The sequence below is a fragment of the Chiloscyllium plagiosum genome, unplaced genomic scaffold, assembly GCF_037043375.1.
Source record: "Chiloscyllium plagiosum isolate Xiang-an unplaced genomic scaffold, Cpla_swu_hap1 HiC_scaffold_5, whole genome shotgun sequence".
Lineage (NCBI taxonomy): Eukaryota > Metazoa > Chordata > Chondrichthyes > Orectolobiformes > Hemiscylliidae > Chiloscyllium > Chiloscyllium plagiosum.
In genome coordinates this window covers 108747699-108769332 of record NW_028270143.1, presented here as the reverse complement: position 1 = coordinate 108769332, position 21634 = coordinate 108747699, and the positions used below count along the sequence as shown (strand labels likewise).

General features: G+C 41.2%; 1 protein-coding gene across 1 annotated transcript in view; it reads right to left on the bottom strand.

The window, feature by feature from the left end:
- The window catches only part of ptprn2 (protein tyrosine phosphatase receptor type N2), a 970059-nt gene that overhangs the window by 24917 nt on the left and 923508 nt on the right, over positions 1 to 21634 (bottom strand). The window contains exons 17-18 of the mRNA XM_043690698.2: positions 7073 to 7150; positions 1144 to 1263 (exon numbers count right to left, since the gene is read on the bottom strand). Coding sequence (XP_043546633.2) covers positions 1144 to 1263; positions 7073 to 7150 — 198 coding nt within the window. The remainder of the gene's footprint in view (positions 1 to 1143; positions 1264 to 7072; positions 7151 to 21634) is intronic.

Here is a 21634-nt window from a genome sequence, read left to right as displayed (position 1 = left end):
ATCCGCATTGTACAGGTAATATGAGCCTCTCTCTCCCAGCCTCTCCATTCATCTGCCAGCTCACTCCACATGCTGCAGGTAGTGAGAATCACTGCAGAAAGCATGATGCAGGGACAACCAGCCAGACAATCCTGGGCTGCAACCCAAGAGCAAAGTGATCACAGCGTCAACAACATACGATGGAGCAGAATGCAAAGGAAAAGCTCATCTCGTATTCGACCTCACAAAGTGTTGGCTGACAGTCAAGTGCTCACAGCTTGTGCCAGCGATGTGGCTGCTTGGCAGAAAGTAAGTTGGAAAGAACGGAGAAATGGTATGCCATCAGCTTCCAGCCATGCCCTTTCACTGAAAACCTGGAACGTTTGCAATGAGAGCTAAAGCCTCAAACAATGCCATGCAACTTAAACCTTGAAACCTGTTGTTTACTGCTTTGCTTGGAGTTACTTGTAATGTGTGTGAACTGAAATATTGAGACTGTTTGAAAGAGCAGTTAAAGTTTGCATTGTCCTCAAAATAGCTAGTTTGTTACTGGAACATTGTCTGGCTTATCTTCCAGCCAGCTTTCTTTTCCAATTGCAATTACACTTGGATTATAAGATGGTATCATTCATTATAATTGTCCAGTCTAAATGATAACATGTACAAAGACAGTGCTTTAAGTCCATGACGTGTGTCGTTTGCCATAGGTGATGCATCAGAACAGTGGTCGTGATTGATGTCATGGCTATGCACAAAAAGAAAACAGCTAATTTACTGGGACTAATACAAAGTCATGAATTTAAAATTGTGAGGGCAAGGATATGAAATTAGGAGGATTAAAAAGGGAGTCACTCAGTGAAAGCAAGTGAGAGCAGGAAAGGGAATATGTAAATGGGTCCCACAGAAGCTTAGGCACTCTGAGAATCCTGGCATTGGGCCAGCTTGTTAAAACAGTACTTCTCAGATAGATGCTATCGTCTTAAATAATTTACAGTCTGGAAGGGACTGTTTTCACAAAATTCTTGGAAGGAGAAGTCACACATCAAATCAGGTACCAACATTGTAAACAGCTCATTTTAAAATTTGTTATTGCGGATGCTTGAATCACTGATATAATGAGAACCGAAATACAGATCATTATTGAATCACACCGTAGCACTTTACCTCATAGATGTGGTAGAGGTTTGAACCCTCATCTGGCCAATAGTGGTAGCATTGCTTGACTCCATTCTCTGTTAAGGGCGTCAGCATGACGATAACAACACAGCCATTCTCCCAAACCATCTGATGGGGAATATCAGAGACTGCAGTCACCATGTATGCATTAATTATTCTGCATTTATTATCACTGAGTCACGATGAGAAGTCATTCACACCAGGAAAATGTGAACAACTACTTAATTCACGTTTCACTTGCTGCTCGCCAACCTACAGTAAATATTCATACTGCAGCCTCCGTAGAAGTTTATTTTTGTCTCTAGTGTCCATATCTGGGTTGGAAATGACCAGGTCTTTCAAACTCAGTGCCTAGTTTCCTCAGTGTCCTCGTGTAGTGCTGGAATAATGTAATCATGCTAGATAACCCATTACCTATCATGTATGAGTTAGTTGCAGCAAACGATCTATAGATGGGTGTGGCTTATTATGACATTTGAATGGATTGCCATTAAAAATGACACTTTTTATCAAGGTTTCCACTAAACCTTAAAACAAAAAATAATTTCCAACTGTCATGCTATAATGTCAAATGCATGCTCTCATTATCTTGTCCTTTCTATTGGACTGGTACAGAGATCAGTGAAACCCTTAACAAAATGTGAAGAAATTTTTTTTATTGAAGTTATAAAAACATGATGATCAAGACTATCAAACAATCCTTCAATGACATACTCTGTATTCTGATGTCAATGCAAGCCACCCATGCACTTTGTGGAGAACCTGGCAGGGAAATTCACTAGTCCCATTAAAAATTAAAACTCAGTGCATGTGAAAAGCAATTAGAAAAGGTTTAGGGACAAGAGCATCAATAGACATTTCTAAAGTACACAGAGTTCATCTGAGCTCGGACAGTCTAAATGCTAAGTAATGAATGATTTGTATGTACCCTTTTTTTTATCAAGTTATTCTTAATTAGGTAAGAAGTCACAACCAAAGTCACTAATTAGATCAAGCAGGGTTCAGCACGTGAGCGAACAATTGAACCAAATAATTCAGGAGGGAGTGGAGGCAGCTTGGAAGGAAGTGAGAGAGGAGGGGCCGAGAGGGAAACGGAAGGGAAACGATTGAAGGCAAAGAGAAGGGGAAAATGGTAGGATAGATGGAATGGGGGAACAGGATGAGGGAGATGGGAATCTGAAAGGGAAGAGGAAGAGGGAAAAGCGGAAGGAGGAAGATGAGGGAAAGGGATACGGAAGGCCCAAAAGTGCTGAGTCAGGAGACTGTGAAGAAACCAGATCAGTAAAACAGGAAGCCAGGATCAAGATTTTTATTTATTCACGGGATGTTGGCATCGCTGGCTACATTAGAATTTATTGACTATCATTAATTGTTCAGAGGGCACTTAAGAGTGTACCCCATTGCTGCGAGTTTAGATTCATATGTAGGCCAAACCAGATAAAACTGGCAGATTTCCTTTCCTAAAGTGAAGTAGATGGGTTTTTATAACAATTGACAGTGTTTACATGGTCATATTGAGTTCATTTCTCATTCCAGGTTCTTACTACATTCAAACTTCAGCACCTGCTACTGTGGGATTTGAACTCAAACCCCTGGAGAGCCCCAGGGTGTTTTGGAGTATTAACCCAGTGACATTACTATCATACCACAATTTCCCCGAGGTCTTTGTAGGGAAAGGGGGAACAATTTTGACCAGCAAGCTCAGAATCCTTGCTCAGTAGTGGGGGGTTGGGGAGCAGAGTGTTCCCCATTGAAGGCAGAGTCACTGAAATAATTACCTTCCCTGTTGTTAATTGTTAGAAAAGGGAGAATTAGTAGGGGATGTAGTAGGTAGGAAGTACCACTGTGAAGGAGATTTTAGGGAATTATTTGAAAATACTTCTGTGCAAAATTGGAATAGACACTTTAAATAGCAGGTCAAAAGAGAATGAGTTGCAGGAGATCCGTTAGATTTTGTTAGGACACAGCTACCAGGGAGGGATCTTGTGGCACAGTGGTACTGACCCTACCCCTGAGCCAGGAGACTGGGATTCAAGTCTCATCTCCAGAGGTGTGTAATGAAGAAGGGTCATTGGACTCAAAAATCATAGAATACCTACAATATGGAAGGAGGTCACGTTGCCCATTGAGTCCACACTGACCTTCTGAAGAGCATTCCACTCAGGCCCACCCTCCTTCCCAATCCCCGCATGTTCCACGGATAATCCATCTAACTTGCACATCCCGGGACACAATGTGCAATTTCCTATGGCCAATCCACCTAACCTACACATCGTTGGACTGTGGGAGGAAACTGGAGCACTTGGAGGAAACCCGTGTAGACACGGGGAGAATGTGCAAACTCCGCACAGACAGTCGCCCAAGGCTGGAATCAAAGCTGGGTCCCTGGTGCTAACTACTGAGAAATTCGTGCTATCCATAAGTGTTAACTGTTTTCACTCCACAGCACTTTTTGGTTTTGTGTGTGTAATAACATACCTGGACAGGTCGATTAGAAAATATCTCTTAAAACTATTAGGCTCCAAGCTCGTCATAAACCTTTCCATTTAACCACCTTGCTTTCCTTCATTAAAGTGTTCCCTAAAACCTAACACTTTGTCTACACATTTGGTCACCTGCCCTGATATACGTGACTTTCATTGAAATCTTATATACATTATTGTTATGTGTTTACATCTGCAGGATTAAATCAATGGGTGGGAGTTACAATTGATCACACTGTATATCTCACATAGGGCAGTAGTGAGATCACATCTGGAGTACTGTATTTTAGTCTCTTGACTTAAGAAAAGATACATTTTCAAAAGAAGGATCAGAGAAGATTCCCTTGACTAATTCCTGAGATGATGAGGTTATCCTATGACAAGGCTGACCTGTATGCATTGGAATTGAGAAGAGTGAGGGGGGAATCTTACTGAAACGTTTGTGATTCTGGAGGGACTTGGCAAGGGGGTTACGGAATGTTTTCCATTGTGGGAAACATGAACAAAGGGACACCACTTTAAAAAAAAGGTTCCCATTTATGAAGAAGATTCTTTTTCTCCCAGAAGGTTAATAGTCCCCATTGAATGGAGGGTGGAACATTGAGTCCTCTCAAGATTAATTTAGGTAGATTCATGATTGACAAGGGAGGGGCCAAATTATTTACTCCTGTTCCTAATTTGTATGTTCATATGATCCTCAGGAATACAAGGTGCTTTTGTTTTGTTATTGATGGTGAAGATAATGGATTTTCTGCTACCATTGGCTGCTTTGCATTTGCCTGGAGGAGCTGCATTTTATTTAAAGTCTGTATGAAGTTTCCTCTTTCATTCAGTTAATTTGCTACATTAGGCAAATGAGTGAATTACACAAAGTGCAAATTCCATTCTAATTATTGAGATCTACATACAAAGTACCCATGGCAGGGATGATGGAGTTCATGGTCAGTGCAGTGCACTGATGTGTTAAATCAGAACACACCAACTTTATTCAATGAGTTGCATAAACCGATGCTCCCAGCTCTATCAACAGGCACTGCTCTTCCTGAGTTCTGCAGCCACTGAGTATGTTAAATGTGGTGAAGGCAGCACTAACGGTATTGCTATTTACCAAGTGAAATGAGTAACAATTCATTCATCAAGACCTGAATTTCTGAGCAGAAGAAAGGACTTTGTGCCCTAACCAAATGGCACCATGGCCCAAGTTCTGGAAGTCTTGCCCTGGAACCTGGCACTCACCATGTTCGTGAGGGCTTTGTTGATGAGGAGCTGGAGGTGGACACACATCCACAGACCATGGGGGTAGATGTACATTTGAAAGTGGAACTGTCTTTGATCAGGAACAAATTTTGCCAGACCAGCATCTGTCTATCGGCGATCAGTCAGCTCGAATAAGGTTGTCCTCCATAAGGGTGTCTATCTGTGGGTCTTCTGGTGGTTGAAGAGACCAATATAGGATCCACAGATTCTATTGCAGTGTGGGCATTGGTGGGTGGTAATGGTGATTGGAGGTGGGTGTGGTGTGTGTGCCTCTTTTTGCACAAGATTCTCTTCAATTAAATGGCATGGCAGGGACCATTTTCATGGTGTGTTGATCCTGCTGGATGTCATTTATCCAGTGATTCCAGTTTGTAGCTATGTCCCGTTGTTGATGTTGAATGGAATCTCTTGACGTTGATCCGGATGTTATCTTTGAGGCATTTCTTTTGGCCACTAAGGGCAAACTAACCTTCCTTCAGTTGGGAGGACATTATTTGTACGTGATGTATCATGAGTACATGATACATGGCTAGACCAGCTTCTGAAACATGACTTATAGCCGTTTACACTTTTTATGAAAAAGACTAAACCTACTGGAGTTGTCTGGAGGATTCAGATACCATTTTAAAGAGGTTCAGATATAACTCTTTGGGTTTGTTAATAGTAGACTTGGATGCAAGGAAAAGATGGATAAGGTCTGGCAAACTGTTAAGTTGTCAGATCATTTAATTTTGAAACAAATAATCTACAGTGACACTCTGTTAAAAAAAATCAGTGCTGGCCCTTTCAATAATTGCTAATTGGAAAAAGTCCAAGGCTAGCATTATATGATTCAGCTTTCATATAACCTATCATTATAGTGGGAGGCCTGTAGGTACAATTTGATTGACATTCCACATGGTTATGAATCATTAGCTGATGGGGTTATAAATATAAATGGTGAATTTATACAGGATTAAGTACTTGAAGGAATTTGTGAACTTTTATCAATGAATGTTTCTTTAACATCATAATGGTGTTTGTAATGGATCTTTGGAACTTTATTTTATTTCATCTCTGAATGACTCCTGAGGTTAACATGATGGAGACTGTAAAGGAAAAAGGGTGGTGAGTGGGGAGGTTAGATTTGTATGAGTTGGCATTCCATGGGCAAAGAGGCTACAATGAGAGGTAGGGGTCATGGGTTAGCACTAAATTGTCTTGGAGACTATGAAGTAGGTTCACATGGAGGATATTAGGAGCCATGGGGGATGCATAGAGGGCATGAGGATGCTTGGAGAGCGTGTTTACCAGAAGAGGATGTGAGGAGTGAGGCCTAAAGAGCCTTATTATTTTTATGATAACGACTCCCAGGGGTGTAACTGGTCAGACTCCAATTAACATCTGTCCAACTGCAGGCTCCTTTCCTCTCAGTTCCACTGAAACAGAAATCCAACATTTTTGAAAGATTTCTCCCCTGCTGATTTAGGGAGCTGCAAATATTCCCAACTCCGTACACATGACTGAGGAGCAAACATTCATCCCCAAGTCTCAATAATCATTATTTTGAATGTTTTCAGGAGTAAAAGCAAATAAGCCATTCCATGTCTCGAGAAACATCAGCAACAATGCTCTATGCAGTGGTTTAGGAGAAGACAGCAAATTATTAAATGCTTTAAGCTTTACTTATATTCCCAGATGGAATCTTCCATTACATCGCAGAACAATCTAAAAATGTGAGTTCTTTTTCACATTTTAATCCATTAGAGCCATTGATAATTTGCTACCCAAGAACACAAATTGCATTTTACGTTTGTGTGCTGCTCTATGTTAGAACTGAAGTACCATGTGTCTATTTTTTTCTGCATTCAAACACTACAGACATCCACCGAAGCAGAGTTTAAATTGGTTAAGTTTTGTTTTGTTCAATTTAATGGCAGAGGCGTTACTTTTGAAGCTATGTCTGTCGCATGGAGAAAACAAGATGTTTATCAAATATTTCACAGCTGCTTCACGATTTAGCTTCAAGTCAAATGGCAAATTAAAACATAATCAATGACCATGAATGAAATTATAACCAATGTGAAATATCAGATAAAACTAGTCCCTGAACCTGCAACATTTTATCAAGTTCCCATTAATTCAACTCCTTTGAACTTTACCTTGGAATACAAATAGTGCTTGGGCAGCATTCTTACCTGCCAGAAATCTGCAACAGTGGCAGGGAGGGGGCCTTGAGCCGCAATGTATGCGGGGTTCCTAGGGTCATGATCCATCTGAGTAGAGAGAAATGACAGGTATGGGGTTATTCTGGAAGGTTTATCACAGTTCCTCACACTCAGTTTTGCAATCCACAGTCATGTTCACTGGCAAATTGATCTATTGTGGAGGCTAAGTTCAACAGCAAAAAAGCAAAGTTAAAAATAAAGAATTTAGGAGTAAGGAATTATAAATACACGCAATGAAAGAAAATGAATGAATTCCATTTACATCCTGCTTTCAGGACTCCCACTTGTCCTAAAGTGCTATGCAATCTATTAAGAACTTCCCAAGTGTATTCAGTGTTGTAATATAAAATCCACAGCAACCCAGGTTGTGCACAGCAATGAGATAATAATTGGAGTATGTGTTTTATTTTAGTTGAGGAATAACTATTGACTAGGTAAAACGTGCTCGCTTTTTCATCAAAATACAAATGAGATCATTTGTACTTGAGAGATAAAAACAGTATCCTGGCTTAATGTCTCCTTTGAAAGATGCCAGCTCAGTGCTCCATCAGCACCACACTGAAGTGTCAGGCTCAGGTCTCAGCAGAGAGTCTTAAGACAAAATCTCTCCAACCAATAGACAATAGTGCAACCCAAGGAGAACCAGTTTGCTATTTTGAACAGCATTTACCCACTTCTAAGTGTGCTCAAATTTTCAAGCTTGTCTTACTCATTGTAAGCAAAATAAATCCTGTGAGATAAGATTCCCATAATCAGTAATGAAAGAGAGATGCAGATCAGAAATTAATTGGATGCATATTTAAGAATCAGGGGACATGGGAAAAGCAGCTCTGATGTATTCCTAAGGGATGCACGATTCAAAAGAATATGCAGCAGTATTAGAGTGCTGACTCGGGATTCCTTTCCGGATTATTGATAGGATTATATATTAATCATTGGACCATGACACAACTCGAGTCATATTATAGAAGATAGTTTTTCAGGGTTACAATCTGGATACATTGATATGAGACTCTGCCTCGTGGGGAGGTCAGGTTCATCTATCATTGATGGGAGAAATGTTTCTCATTATTTATTTTAGTAGTTTTCGTCATGCTTTTAAACTGTGCAATTCATACAACTACATTAGAAAAATGTAAATTATATATCCATATAAGACATATGTTTTCAAGATCCATGTGTAGGTTAGGTGCATTAGTCAGGGGTAAATGTAGAGTAGTAGGGTCAGGGAGTGGGTCTGGGTGGATTACTCTTCAGAGGGTTGGTGTGGACTTGGGCCAAGTTTCCACACTGTAGGGACTCTGTCATTCTATGATAATGCACTGATGAAAGCTATAGCCCTCCTCCCTTCATGTTATATTCACCCAACTCCCAAACACTAGTACAAAAACAGAAAGTGCTAGAGAAGCTCAGCAGGTTTGGCAACATCTGCAGGGAGGAAAACTAGAGCTAACGTTTCGAGTCCAGTGACTATTTATTAGATGAGGGTTCACTGGACTCAAAATGTTCACTCTATTTTTTTCTCATTACAGATGTTTCGAGACCTGCTGAGTTTCTCCAGCAACTTCTGATTCAGATTTCCTGCATCCACAGTTTGTCGTTTTATTATCCCAAGTGCCAATATTCTAAATCTCCAGTTCTATATTTTTTTCAATTATTGAGATATCAATGGAAGCTGCAAATGTATAGAAACAGAAACATGCAAAGTGGAATCCTTTTCTTGTGTAAAGGGGCATAACCTTAGCCTTTGAATGCGAATGATGAAACGTTAGTTCTTCCTCAATGATCAACCTGTGACACAGTGCCTTAAATAGCAATTTAATGGATTCTGTTCAACTGCAGAAACAGCAGCAGTGAAAGAGCCGGCACCCTCCGTTTCTCTATGTAGAAATCTGTGCATCAGAAGTTCCACTTAAAGACCTAGGTTATTAATTTTGGTGATAACAATGCATGCATTATATGTGATTAAAGCAGTTAACAGTGCAATCTTTTCATTCAAGTTAGTAAATTGGAGAAAATGTGAGCTTTCAGCTTTCAATTGGCACATTGTGTTTTTCTGCAGTGCTCCTGATGGCAGAACAATTGCTATAAAATTTTACATTGATTTTGTCAGTGAATCTGACATTGCAGAGTGCAGGGTGCACACCAGAAGGAATTTCCATGCTGTTCCAGCTTACCTGTTTTTCACAAAAGGGGTCAATTCCATCCTCGCCAGTGGCTGAACAATAAACCAAGTAAATGACCAATTCATCATATTGAAAATCCATATTAGGACCAGAGACAAAATAATAGAGTAATGTGAACTGCACTGGTTCACTGCTTTTTCTCTTTGTAGACATTAAGACTTTTCTTAATAACACCAAATATGTACTGGTAAACAGGATTTTCATTGCCTTTGTTTTGTTGCCACAGTTTGTCCCATGTACAGATCAATGTAAGATTAGATTAGATTAGATTACTTACAGTGTGGAAACAGGCCCTTCGGCCCAACAAGTCCACACCGACCCGCCGAAGCGCAACCCACCCATAACCCTACATTTACCCCTTACCTAACACTACGGGCAATTTAGCATGGCCAATTCACCTGACCTGCACATCTTTGGACTGTGGGAGGGAACCGGAGCACCCGGAGGAAACCCACACAGACACGGGGAGAACGTGCAAACTCCACACAGTCAGTCGCCTGAGGCGGGAATTGAACCCGGGTCTCTGGCGCTGTGAGGCAGCAGTGCTAACCACTGTGCCACCGTGCCGCCCGCCAAATGTATTTGGGGAGAAAGTGAGGATTGCAGATGCTGGAGATCAGAGCTGAAAATGTGTTGCTGGTAAAGCGCAGCAGGTCAGGCAGCATCCAGGGAACAGGAGAATCGACGTTTCGGGCATAAGCCCTTCTCCTGTTCCCTGGATGCTGCCTGACCTGCTGCGCTTTACCAGCAACACATTTTCATCAATGTATTTGGGACCATTTCTCTGACATCCTTTCGCCTACATTTGGGAGGAGCCTTTGGTTATGGAATGGATGCCATCAGGATCTCTTATACTTGGCAGATGTAACTTATTTATCATTTTGACAACCAGTTCTTCATCCAGACACATGGAACAGCCATGGGACCAAATTTACCCCCAATATGCCAACATTTTCATGCACAAGTTCAAACAAGACTTCTTTGCTGCACAGGACCTTCAGACCAACTATACACCAGATATATTCACAATATTTTCTTCTTCTGGACGCTTGGTGAGCAGGCACTGAAACAGCTACACAATGATATCAACAAGTTTCATCCCACCATCAGATTTACCATGGGCTACTCTTCAGTATTTGTCTCATTCTTGGACACATGCATCTCATCAAGGATGGGCACCTCAGCACCTCACTCTACCGCAAGCCCACGGATAACCTCATGATGCTACACTTCTCTAGCTTCCACCCTAAACATATTAAAACAGTCATCCCCTGTGGACAAGCCCTACACACGCACAGGATCTGTTCAGATGAGGAGGAATGTGACGGACCCCTGAATGTGCTCAAGAATGCCTTCATAAGAACAGGGTACGATGCTGAACTCATCAATCACCGGTTCCAATGTGCCACAGCGAGAAACCATAATGACCTCTTCAGTAGACAGACATGGGATGTAACCAATAGGGTACACTTCGTTGTCCTGTATTTCCTGGAAGGGGAAGAACTATGCCATGTTCTTTGTAGTGTGCAATACATTATTAATGAGGATGAGCACCTCACCAAGACCTTTCCTACGCCTCCACTTCTTGCCTTTAAACAAACGCCAAACCTTAAACAGACTATTGTTCACAGCAAACTGATCTGTCTTCAGGGCAACATTGCCCACAACACCATTCAACCGTGTCATGGCAAGACGTGTCAGAGTGTCGACATGGATACTACCATTACACATGGGAATACCACCCATCATGTACACGGCAGGTACTAATGTGACTCAGCCAACAGCGTCTATCTCATATGCTGCAGGCAAGGATGCCCTGAGGCATGATACATTGGCAAGACCATGCAGACACTACGACAATGGATGAGTGGACACCGCAGAACAATCACCAGATAGAGGTGTTCCCTCCCAGTCGGGGAACACTTCAGTGGTCCGAGATATTCGGCCTCTGATCTTTGGGTGACCAAACTCCATGGCGGACTTCAGGATAGGCAACAACGCGAAGTGGTCGAGCATAGGCTGATAGCCAAGTTTGGTACCCATATGAGGATGGCCTCAACCGAGACCTTGGATTCATGTCACACTACGGTGACCCCACTACACTGTAGACACACACACACTCTTACATATTCTCCCACTCACGCAAATCCTCTCTCATTAACACACTCTCTTTCATACACATACATGTACACCCCCCACACTCACACCAATGCGCACACCCTCTCATTGGCTTATACTCCATCACATTAACATGTACACTTTACCAAGTACGCACACATGCCAACACACACTCTCTCATGCGCACTCACACTCACACACAAACACTCACACGCACACACTCACTCTCTCTCTCACCCTCATGCACATGCTCACACATATACGTCCATGGGGTGAATTTGTATTTGCAGAATTATATCTGCAGATACATTTTATTTTGCTCAAAAATGCACAAACAGTAGGCAGTCAATTCATGTAATATCTTATAAATTCCACTTTGGAAATAGAATCAGTCTGACTCAAGATTGGGATAGAGACACACTCTAACCACACACCTTTAATGCATTGCCTAAGCTGAGATGTCACCTTTTTTTAATAAAACCTTGTTATCTTGAGAATGTGAATTAAAAGAAAGTCTGGGATTTACATATTAATGAACCAAAACCTGCAACTCATTCTAAACGATGAAAGACTTAAAAGCAACTAGGTTTGTTCAATATATTGTTTCAGTTGCATGACACTGTAAACGTTTGTTATAAATTCTGTGCCTTATCGCCCTGCTCCACAGCTACCTGATGAAGGAGCAGTGCTCTGAAAGCTAGTGCTTCCAAATAAACCTGTTGGACTATAACCTGGCGATGTGTGATTGTTAACTTTGTCCACCCCAATCCAACACCAGCTCCTCCACATCATTATTTTTCTGTGACACAATGTATTGGGAGGAGGTTCCTGATTTATGAAGGTCTGACTTACTAACACTTGTACTTATGAACGTGTTCCCATACAGGGGTGTAATTTTAATGATCTGATACACAAATGTTTCCTGTATTCCCAAATGTCTATTAATATTGTCTTGTGTTCCGACTTGCGTTCAAGTTGATTTGTGAACAGACTCCTGAACAGGACCCATTCACGACCTGGGGACTCTGAACTGGCCAAGATTCTGTGAAGGAGTTGGAGGACTCTGAGTAGCCTCCTGGCCAATGCCTTTACCTTGTCTGAATGTGTCATTTTCCATATAATGCTAAGAACATTCCAACTGTACCTCAAAACCAGCTCTGCACCATTCTAATCTCAAAAGGAGTAGAAATTTCCACCACTGTAATACTGTGCAGAGCTAAGCCTTTGTGACAAACTCTGTTCCTTAGCTACCAACTCCATCTGACTCTCTGGCAGCTATCCACAGTTGAACCAAATATGCATCCTGTTTGTGCCATATTTAACCCCGAGATATTTTGTCAATCTCACTCAAGGACTATTACTAAGAATTTCCACATCTGTAATATCATCCAGTTCCAAATGCTTGGATCATGAGATTTGCATAGTGGCTCAGTGGCTAACGCTACTGCCTCACAGCACCAGGGACCTAGGTTCAATTCCAGCCTCAGGCAACTGTGCAGAGTTTGCACATTCCCCTGTGTTGGCAAGGGTTTCCTCCCACAGTCCAAAGCTGCCCATAGTGTCAGAAGTGTGCAGGCTAGATGGATTAGCCACATACAGGGAAATACAGGGAACAGAGATGGGATGGGTCTGTGTTGGATGCACTTTGGAGGGTTGGTGTGGAAACAATGGGCCAAATGGCCTGCTTCCAAGCTGTAGGGATTCTATAATGAACTTATGTGTTGCCAAAACTATCATTGATGCCTTTCCACCTTTAGAATTGAGTATTCTAATTCATTCCTCCCCACATTTTACACTCTGTGAATGTGAGGATATCCAAAGATTTGCTCTCCACTAAATCCCATTTACTCATCTTTCCTTTACTCTCTGACTTGCACTGACCCCTGGTTAAGCAGCAAACCAATTTTAAAATGGTCATGTTTGCTTTCAAATCCCTCTATAAAGGCACTCCTCCCCATCTTTGCAATTTGTTTGATCCTCACACCCCTCTGAAGATATTTTCATTCCTCTAACTCTGGCCCAATTTTAATCATTCTGCCATTAGCAGCTGTATCTTCAGTTGCCAGGCTCCTGAACTCTCCACCTCCATCCCTAAACATTTCCACCTACATCATAGAATCATAGAGTACTGTGTCCAGTTTTGGTCCCCACACCTCAGGAAGGACATACTGGCACTGGAGCGTGTCCAGCGGAGATTCACACGGATGATCCCTGAACTGGTAGGTCTAACATATGAGGAGCGGCTGGGATCCTGGGATTGTATTCATTGGAATTTAGAAGATTAAGGGGAGATCTAATAGAAACTCAAAAGATAATACATGGCTTGGAAAGGGTGGACGCTAGGAAATTGTTTCCGTTAGGCGAGGAGACTAGGTAAAAACGAGGTAAAACCCGTGGACACAGCCTTAGAATTAGAGGGGGTAAATTCAGAACAGAAATGCGGAGACATTTCTTCAGCCAGAGAGTGGTGGGCCTGTGGAATTCATTGCCACAGAGTGCAGTGGAGGCTGGGACGCTAAATATCTTCAAGGCAGAAATTGATAAATTCTTGATGTCACAAGGAATTAAGGGCTACGGGAAGAATGCGGGTAAGTGGAGTTGAAATGCCCATCAGCCATGATTGAATGGCGGAGTGGACTCGATGGGCCAAATGGCCTTCCTTCCGCTCCTGTGTCTTATGGTCTTATAGAATGCCTACAGTGTGGAAACAGGCCATTCAGCACAACAAGTCCACACCAAACCTCCAAACAGTAACCCATCCAGACACATTCCACTACCCTATTACTTTACATTTCCCCCTGATGAATGCACCAAAACTACACATCCCCGAACGCTATGGCCAATTTCACATGTCCAATTAATCAATTATGATGGAGGGAAGGTCATGGATGAGGCAGCTGAAGATGGTTGGGCCTAGGACACTACCCTGATATCTTACTTTCCTAACCTCAGATACTCCTTAAAACATATCTCTGTGCATTTTGACCTAAGATTTCATCTGTGAATATAAGCAAAATGTGGATCAACATCACACTTTTTTAATAATGCTTCTTTGAAGAGCTCTGGGATATTTTATGATGTGAAAGTTGCTACATAAATGCAAATTGTTGTCAAAAACTAATACATTTGTCACAGCTGAATGGCAGCAAGATGTTGAACCTAGGACTGGTATCTTATAAACTTTCCTCAGGGAAGATAAATTATTGCAATTAATCCTGGAATTAAATTTTCCTGTTAGCCCTATGGCTATTATCAGTATTCACTGCAGCCAATTTGACCACAAGCTTGCAGTATGGCATCCATGATCTGAATCATTAAACCTTTTTGGAAAGATGCTATCAGAACATGGTTAATGTGGCATCCAGGCTTTCAAGCTCTGGCATAAAAATATCAGCAGTCAAAACATTAACCTCCAACTAATTTTGTTAAAGGACGCATTAGAAATGGGAACAAACAGATAGCCACTTTTAAGAATTCTGACTAGTCTCAAAAAACTGGTCCTCAAAGTAAATTCACATTTTAATAGTTCTACAAGTTGATGAAGTCATTTGGAATTAGAATACTTTTCACTTTTAGATTGCCTATTAACTGCAAGCAGCGAACACTAGCAAAGAAAATGTGTTTCAGTTCTTTACCAAAATGAATAATCATTTTTTGTGCCTGCTTCACATATGTAAGAAACATCAGGAGAAGTGGTAGTTTATAATAAACTCCATTCTATCCACAATCAGTTGTCCATTTCATTATCAAAGTCTGAACCAGCTGACATAATATGCGTCAAGCTGATAATTTTGACTTGGCTTAAAGTTCTGACTGTCACACAACGGATTTCCAGTGTAAATCTCTGCAAAATGCACAAAGAAAAGTCACAAGCTCCTCACACAATCTGATTGTCACTTGAATGGTACGCAGCCAGCAATTACAGCATGCAGAATAAGGAAGGAACATAAAGGGAGATAGCACGTTCTCCTAATATCCTAGCAACACGTAACACATTCCTAATGACAGCCTTTTGTAAACAGCTGTAATTTTTCATAGTGTAATTAAAGTGAGACCTTGTATTAGATTCTCCAGGCTTGGGGAATGTATTTTGTCCTTCTCTCTGCTTTCTTTTTTATGAATTTAATGTAAATCAGCGGTTTCCATGATGTAGGTGTAGCCTGACATCTTTCAAAATGCCACTGGATAAACCAACTCGCTCAGCATTACAGCTTTCTATTCACCATAGTAACTGCACAACTGAAAATAATTGTGAGGATTAAATCCCTGAGATCTCAGTAAAGAAAAGAATTACTGTCATACCTTGTAATTTTGTTGGACTACGAAAAACACCCGGATTAATAGGATGTAAGATAAACATTGTGCAAAATTAACTTGCTTAAAGTGACAGAATGGAAGAACAGATCCCTTTAAGTCAATGCCAATCAAATGTAGGCAAGGTCAAAATACAATTACAGGCGAGTCAAGCTGATGTGAATGGTTGCTCTATCTGATGATCGCCTCCATGTAGTCAACAAGCAGAGCAGATGGCATATGTCTGAGGCAGAATATACAGCATTCCCTGCTTTAGAGATGAATGCAGGAGGAGCAAAGCAGTTGCCTGACGCCAGTTTGGGGCAGTTGTATCAACTTACTTTCCTGAAGCAAAATGGAACCAGAAGAATGCAAAGAAGAACTTGAAGAGAAAATAGATCATGTGCTATAATTGCCTAAAATTAATCTTAAACGATTTTTAAATTTATTAACTCATGGGATGTGAGTGTTGCTGGCTGGCCAGCATTTATTGCCCATCCCTAGTTGCCCTTGAGAAGGTGGTGGTGAGCTGTCTTCATGACCGCTGCAGTCCACCTGCTGTGGGTTGACCCACAATGCCCATAGATGGGAATTCCCGGATTTTGACCAAGTGACAGTGAAGGAATGGCGATATATTTCCAAGTCAGAATGGTAAGTGGCTTGTCCTTCTGGATGGCAGTGGTCATGGCTTTGGAAGACTTTGGAACATACTGTCTAAGGATCTTGGTGAATTTCTGCAGTGCATCTGATAGATAGTACATGCTGCTGCCACTCAGTGTCGGTGGTGAAAGGAGTGGATGCTTGTAGATGTGATACCAATCAAGTGGGCTGCTTTGTCCTGAATGGTGTTAAGCTTTTTGAGTTGTTGGAAATGCACTCTTCCAGGCAACTGGGGAGTATTCCATTATACTCTAGTCTTGTGTCGTATAGATGGTGGACAAACTTTGGGGAGTCAGGAGGTGAGTTATTTGTTGAGGCATTCCTAGCTCTTGTAGCCACTGTGTTTATGTGGTGAGTCCAGTTGAGTTTCAGGTCAGTGGTGACCCCCAAAATATTGATAGTGGGGGATATAATCATGGTAGCACCATTGAATGTCAAGGGGTGGTGATTAGATTGTCTCTTATTGGAGGTGATCTTTGCCTGGCATTTGTGTGGCATCAGCGTTTCTTGCTACTTGTCAGCCCAAGCCTAGATATTGTCCAGATCTAGCTGCATTTCAACATGCTTCAATATCTGAGGAGTTGTGAATAGTGCTGAACATTGTGCAATCATTGGTGAACATCCTCACTTCTGACCATATGATGGAGGAAAGATCACTGTGAAGCAACTGAAGATGGTTGGGTCTAGGACACTACCCTGAGGAACTCCTGCAGAGATGTCCTGGAGCTGAGATGACCAATCTCCAACAATCACAACTATCTTCCTATGTCGAGAGTGTGGTTCAGATTCCTGATGAAGTGCTTTTGCCCAAAATGTGGTTTCTCCTGCTCCTCCAACGCTGCCAGACCTGCTGTGCTTTTCCAGCACCACACTCCTGACTCTAATCTTCGGCATCTGCAGTCCTCATTTTTGCCTAGTTATCTTGCTATGTGGCAAGTTTGACTCTAACCAGTGGAGATTGGTCCCCTGACTCCCATTGATTCCAGTTTTGATAGGGCTCCTTGATGCCACATTTAATCGAATACAGCCTTGATTCTAAGGGCTGTCAGAGTCATAGAGATGTACGGCACGGAAACATACCCTTTGGACCAACTCGTCCATGCCAACCAGATGTCCCAACCTAATGTAGTCCCATTTGCCAGCACTTGGCCCATATCCCTCTAAACCCTTCCTATCCATACACCTATCCAGATGTCTTTTAAATGTTGTAATTGTACCAGCTTCCACCAGTTCCTCTGGCAGCTCATTCCATTCACACACCACTCTCTGTGTGAAAAGGTTGCCCATTAGGTCCCTTATATACCTTTCCCTCTCACCCTAAGCCTATGCTTTCTAGTTCTGGACTCCCCCACCCCAGGGAAAAAACTTTCTCTATTTATCCTATCCATGCCCCTCATGATTTTATAAACCTCTGTAAGGTCACCCGTCAGCCTCCACTAAAGCGAAGCTTGGGAGAGGGGTGACAAGCTAAAAATCTTACATATAAACATTATGGGAGATGAGAATCACCATTTAACTCTTTGATGTCGCTCGGGTGTTGAAAATATGTAACCTCTCTTTACATTCCTCCCTTTTTGGAATGCAGTGATTGCTAGCCATGTAGAGAGATGGAATTTTTCCATGTATCTGTGTCAGGAACACTTGTAATCAAAATACATGAAACAGAAATTTGGTGTAAAATAGGGCACAAATGCAAAACACCTGAGTTACCTCAACCTTCTATCCTGTTTACATAATTCAGCTCCTTGTGATTTGGATGTGAATTCCCTGCAGCTACAGTGGTTTAACATGAATGTGAAATCAAATCACGAATTTGAGGTGCATCAGGAAGCAAAGCAATCAGCCTGGTATATTGTTATAATCTTTTGATCAATTTTTTTAAAAAGTGCGTTTGGAGAGCTGCTTTGTGCATTCTGTTTATGTGAATGCGTTTTTATGGTACAATTCACATTAAATATTGGGAAATCTCAATGACTGTATGCTCTCAAATGGACTGTGGCTAATATGTGGATATTTAATTTTCATACAGAAAAAAAATGGAAGATATGGTGCAAACTCTGCACTTTCCTTCGGTCATGATTGTTTAAGGCACTTGTTTTTAGCTTAGGCTGATCTAATTGACAAAGTTTATCTGGAAATGAACACAATGCAATAAATACATTTTATAAAATTTTATAAGAAATAAATAAATCAGAAGGGTGAGTTCTAAATAAAAAAAGTCATTTCGTCAAACCAGCTGGTTGTTAATGAGCCTGCCGCAAAGCTCCATAATACCTCTCCCTTGAGTAATCTAACATATTACATTATTAATTATGAAACATTGGAATGCAAATGTATATATTCCAACAATGAAATTCTCCAAATAGCAAAATAAACCCATTCTTGATTTTTAAAAAAATTACCAGGAAACATATAAGAGAGCTAAATCAGGTATGTGCAATCTTCACCTCATGGGTGAATAAAAAAAAATTATGTGGTCTTCATGGCTTATTATTTAATCTTTTTAAAATGTTCACTTATTGCTTTAATCATCTGCCTAAGTATCATTATTGAACATTTTCTATTTAAACACAAATGGTAGCAAGTTAATCATACCTTGGAACCCATACTCAGGAGTTTAAAACATCTAAGCCTTTAATGCACTCGGCAATTTCTTGCTGCCACTCTCTCTGTGAGGACAACAGCTTCCTATTTATTGAAACCACCTCTCCATTCAGCAGCAGAGATTACTTTTTATTCACCAATGGCTGATTTCACTACACTTTAATAATGACCGGGATATATTGTTAAACTGCAGAGAGTTCAGAAAAGATTTATAGGACGGTGCTGGAATGGAGGGTTTGAGAATGTAAAAATAGACTGGAAAGGCTGGGACTTTTTTGACTGCAGTGCAGGAGGTTGAGCGGTGACCTTATCGAGGCTTATAAAATCATGAGGGACATAGATAAGGTGAATGACAAGGGCCTTTTCCCGAGGGTGGTGAGTTCAAAATTAGGAGACATATTTTTATGAGTGAGAGGAGAAAGATTTAATGAGGACATGAGGGGCAACATCTCTGCACAGATACGTTCATGAATAAGAAAGTGATATGGTCCAAAGGTAAGCAGGTGGGACTAGGTATGTTTGGGAACACGGCCGGTGTGGATTGGTTGGATTGAAGGGTGTGTTTCCGTGTTGTATGACTCTGTGACTCCATGTAATTATCACAATTTTGTTCTATGCTGTGGTTCTTCTGACGTTGTCATTGCAAGTCTTTCTTCCTCAACTTGCATCGAGCTGAATAAGTGCTATTTTTGATTTTCTTACGTATTGTTTGACAAAGATAGGGATGGAGTAGGCTTTACTCTTTATACTGTATCTATGCAACTTGATTTTTTTTAAAAATCAAAGGCATATTTTAACACAATCCGAGATGCATGAATCAGAAGGCCACTGAAACCCCAGTTCTATCGTCGCTTTGTTTTTGTGTATGTTTTCAAAACTAAAATCGTTTAAATCAGATTACAAACCTGATATTTTTAAAACTTATCTTGAAATGTTAACTCATTTTTTTCTTTCAGATCTGGACTAACCAGCTATATATTTTCTACATTGCTGTTAGATTGTCATAATGAATTGTTTTCCAGCCCACTGGTATTAGCATGACATACATATAACTCACATGCAAATTCAAGGGTAGTGGGGATGTTTTCTGATGCTCTTGAATTTTACACTTCTCCAGGTCATTTGGGCATTTTCAATGGCTTCAGGTGAGAACAGAAAGTTCTTAGTCACACAGGAATACAATTCTACCATAGTATCATAAGAACATAAGAAACAGGAGCAACCATAGGCCATTCAGCCCGTCAGACCTGTTTGCTATTCAACAGGATTGTGGCCAATCTGCCCCAGGGTCTTAACCTCTGCTTCATGCCAGCTCAGCAAAACCCTCAACTCCCTGATATTTCAAAAATCGACCCACCTCTTCTTCACATACTTTCAGTGATCTAGCCTGCAGAACTCTCTGGAGTCCAGCATTCATTAACCTCTGTGAGAAGAAATTCATTCACATCTCAACTTGAAATGAGAGCCCTCTTAGTCCGTAACAATATTCCCTAGTTCAAAAACCCACTACTCATGGAAACAGCTTCCTGACATCCATCCTGTCTAGCTCCTTGGAATTTTGTACGATTCAATATGATAAACCCTCATTTTTCTAAACATTATTGAATAAGGTCCTAACCTGTTTAGCTGTTCTTACTAAGTCGACCCCTTCCTCCCAGGAATTGGCCCTTGAATTTCTTGTGACCTACCTCCAATGGCAATACGTCCTTTCTTAAATATTAATTAGAAGATGCTGGAAACACATAGGACAGTCAGTGCCTGAATGAGATGGTTAAGTGATTCTTCAGGCGTCTAGTTTTTGCACAAAAATGCACAAGCAAGAATTCTCTTGTTTGATTCCCAGCTCCATCCTATCCTAGCTCATACAGCACGACTCTTCCTTGCCTCCATCTCTTTGCCTTCATTGGTATCTGATGGAAGGCTACTCCATTGTTCTCCTATGCTGAAGGATTTACTGCATTTTCATTGACATTTCATAGCTTCCACTTGCATTTCCTCTGTATGAAGCGTTTTAATTCCCTGGCTTTGCCGCACGACTGCGCTGTGATCACAAATGTCCACTGAAAACACTCAACCAACTCAACTTGACAGAAGCCTCTGTTTAACCCAAGGTGCACACTTTTAAAATTCAGTGGCAGCACCGACAGTGCTTTTTGAGAACGGATAATTGCCAGATGAAAATGATAGTGTATGCTTAATCCTGCACGGCATTTCTCAGCACTGTTGGCATAAGTATTTGACCGTGACACACTATTAAAGCAGCTGATTGTACTCACAGCTCAGAGGAGTCAAAGCTAGATTCAGAGGGTTCCAACTACACTGTGCACTGGTTGGCTCTGCAATTTACATATTAATTATCTCCTAATGCACTCTACACAATTATATGGCATGCACTAAATTATAGTGGGTTGAGAAATGGAATGTGGAGTGTACAGAAAAGTCTATGTTTCCCATCAGTCCACTCTGACAAACCTGACTCCCCCACTCACCCCAGTTTACTTCTTGGTTCTGTTAATGGTTGGAATCAAAAAGGGTGGCACTGGAAAATCACAGCAGATCAGGCAGCATCCGAGCAGCAGTCTGAGTCGACGTTTCAGGCATAAGCCCTTCATCAGGAATGATACAATTGGCCTCAGTCCTCCAGAATCAGAGGAGAGAAAAATCATCCAGG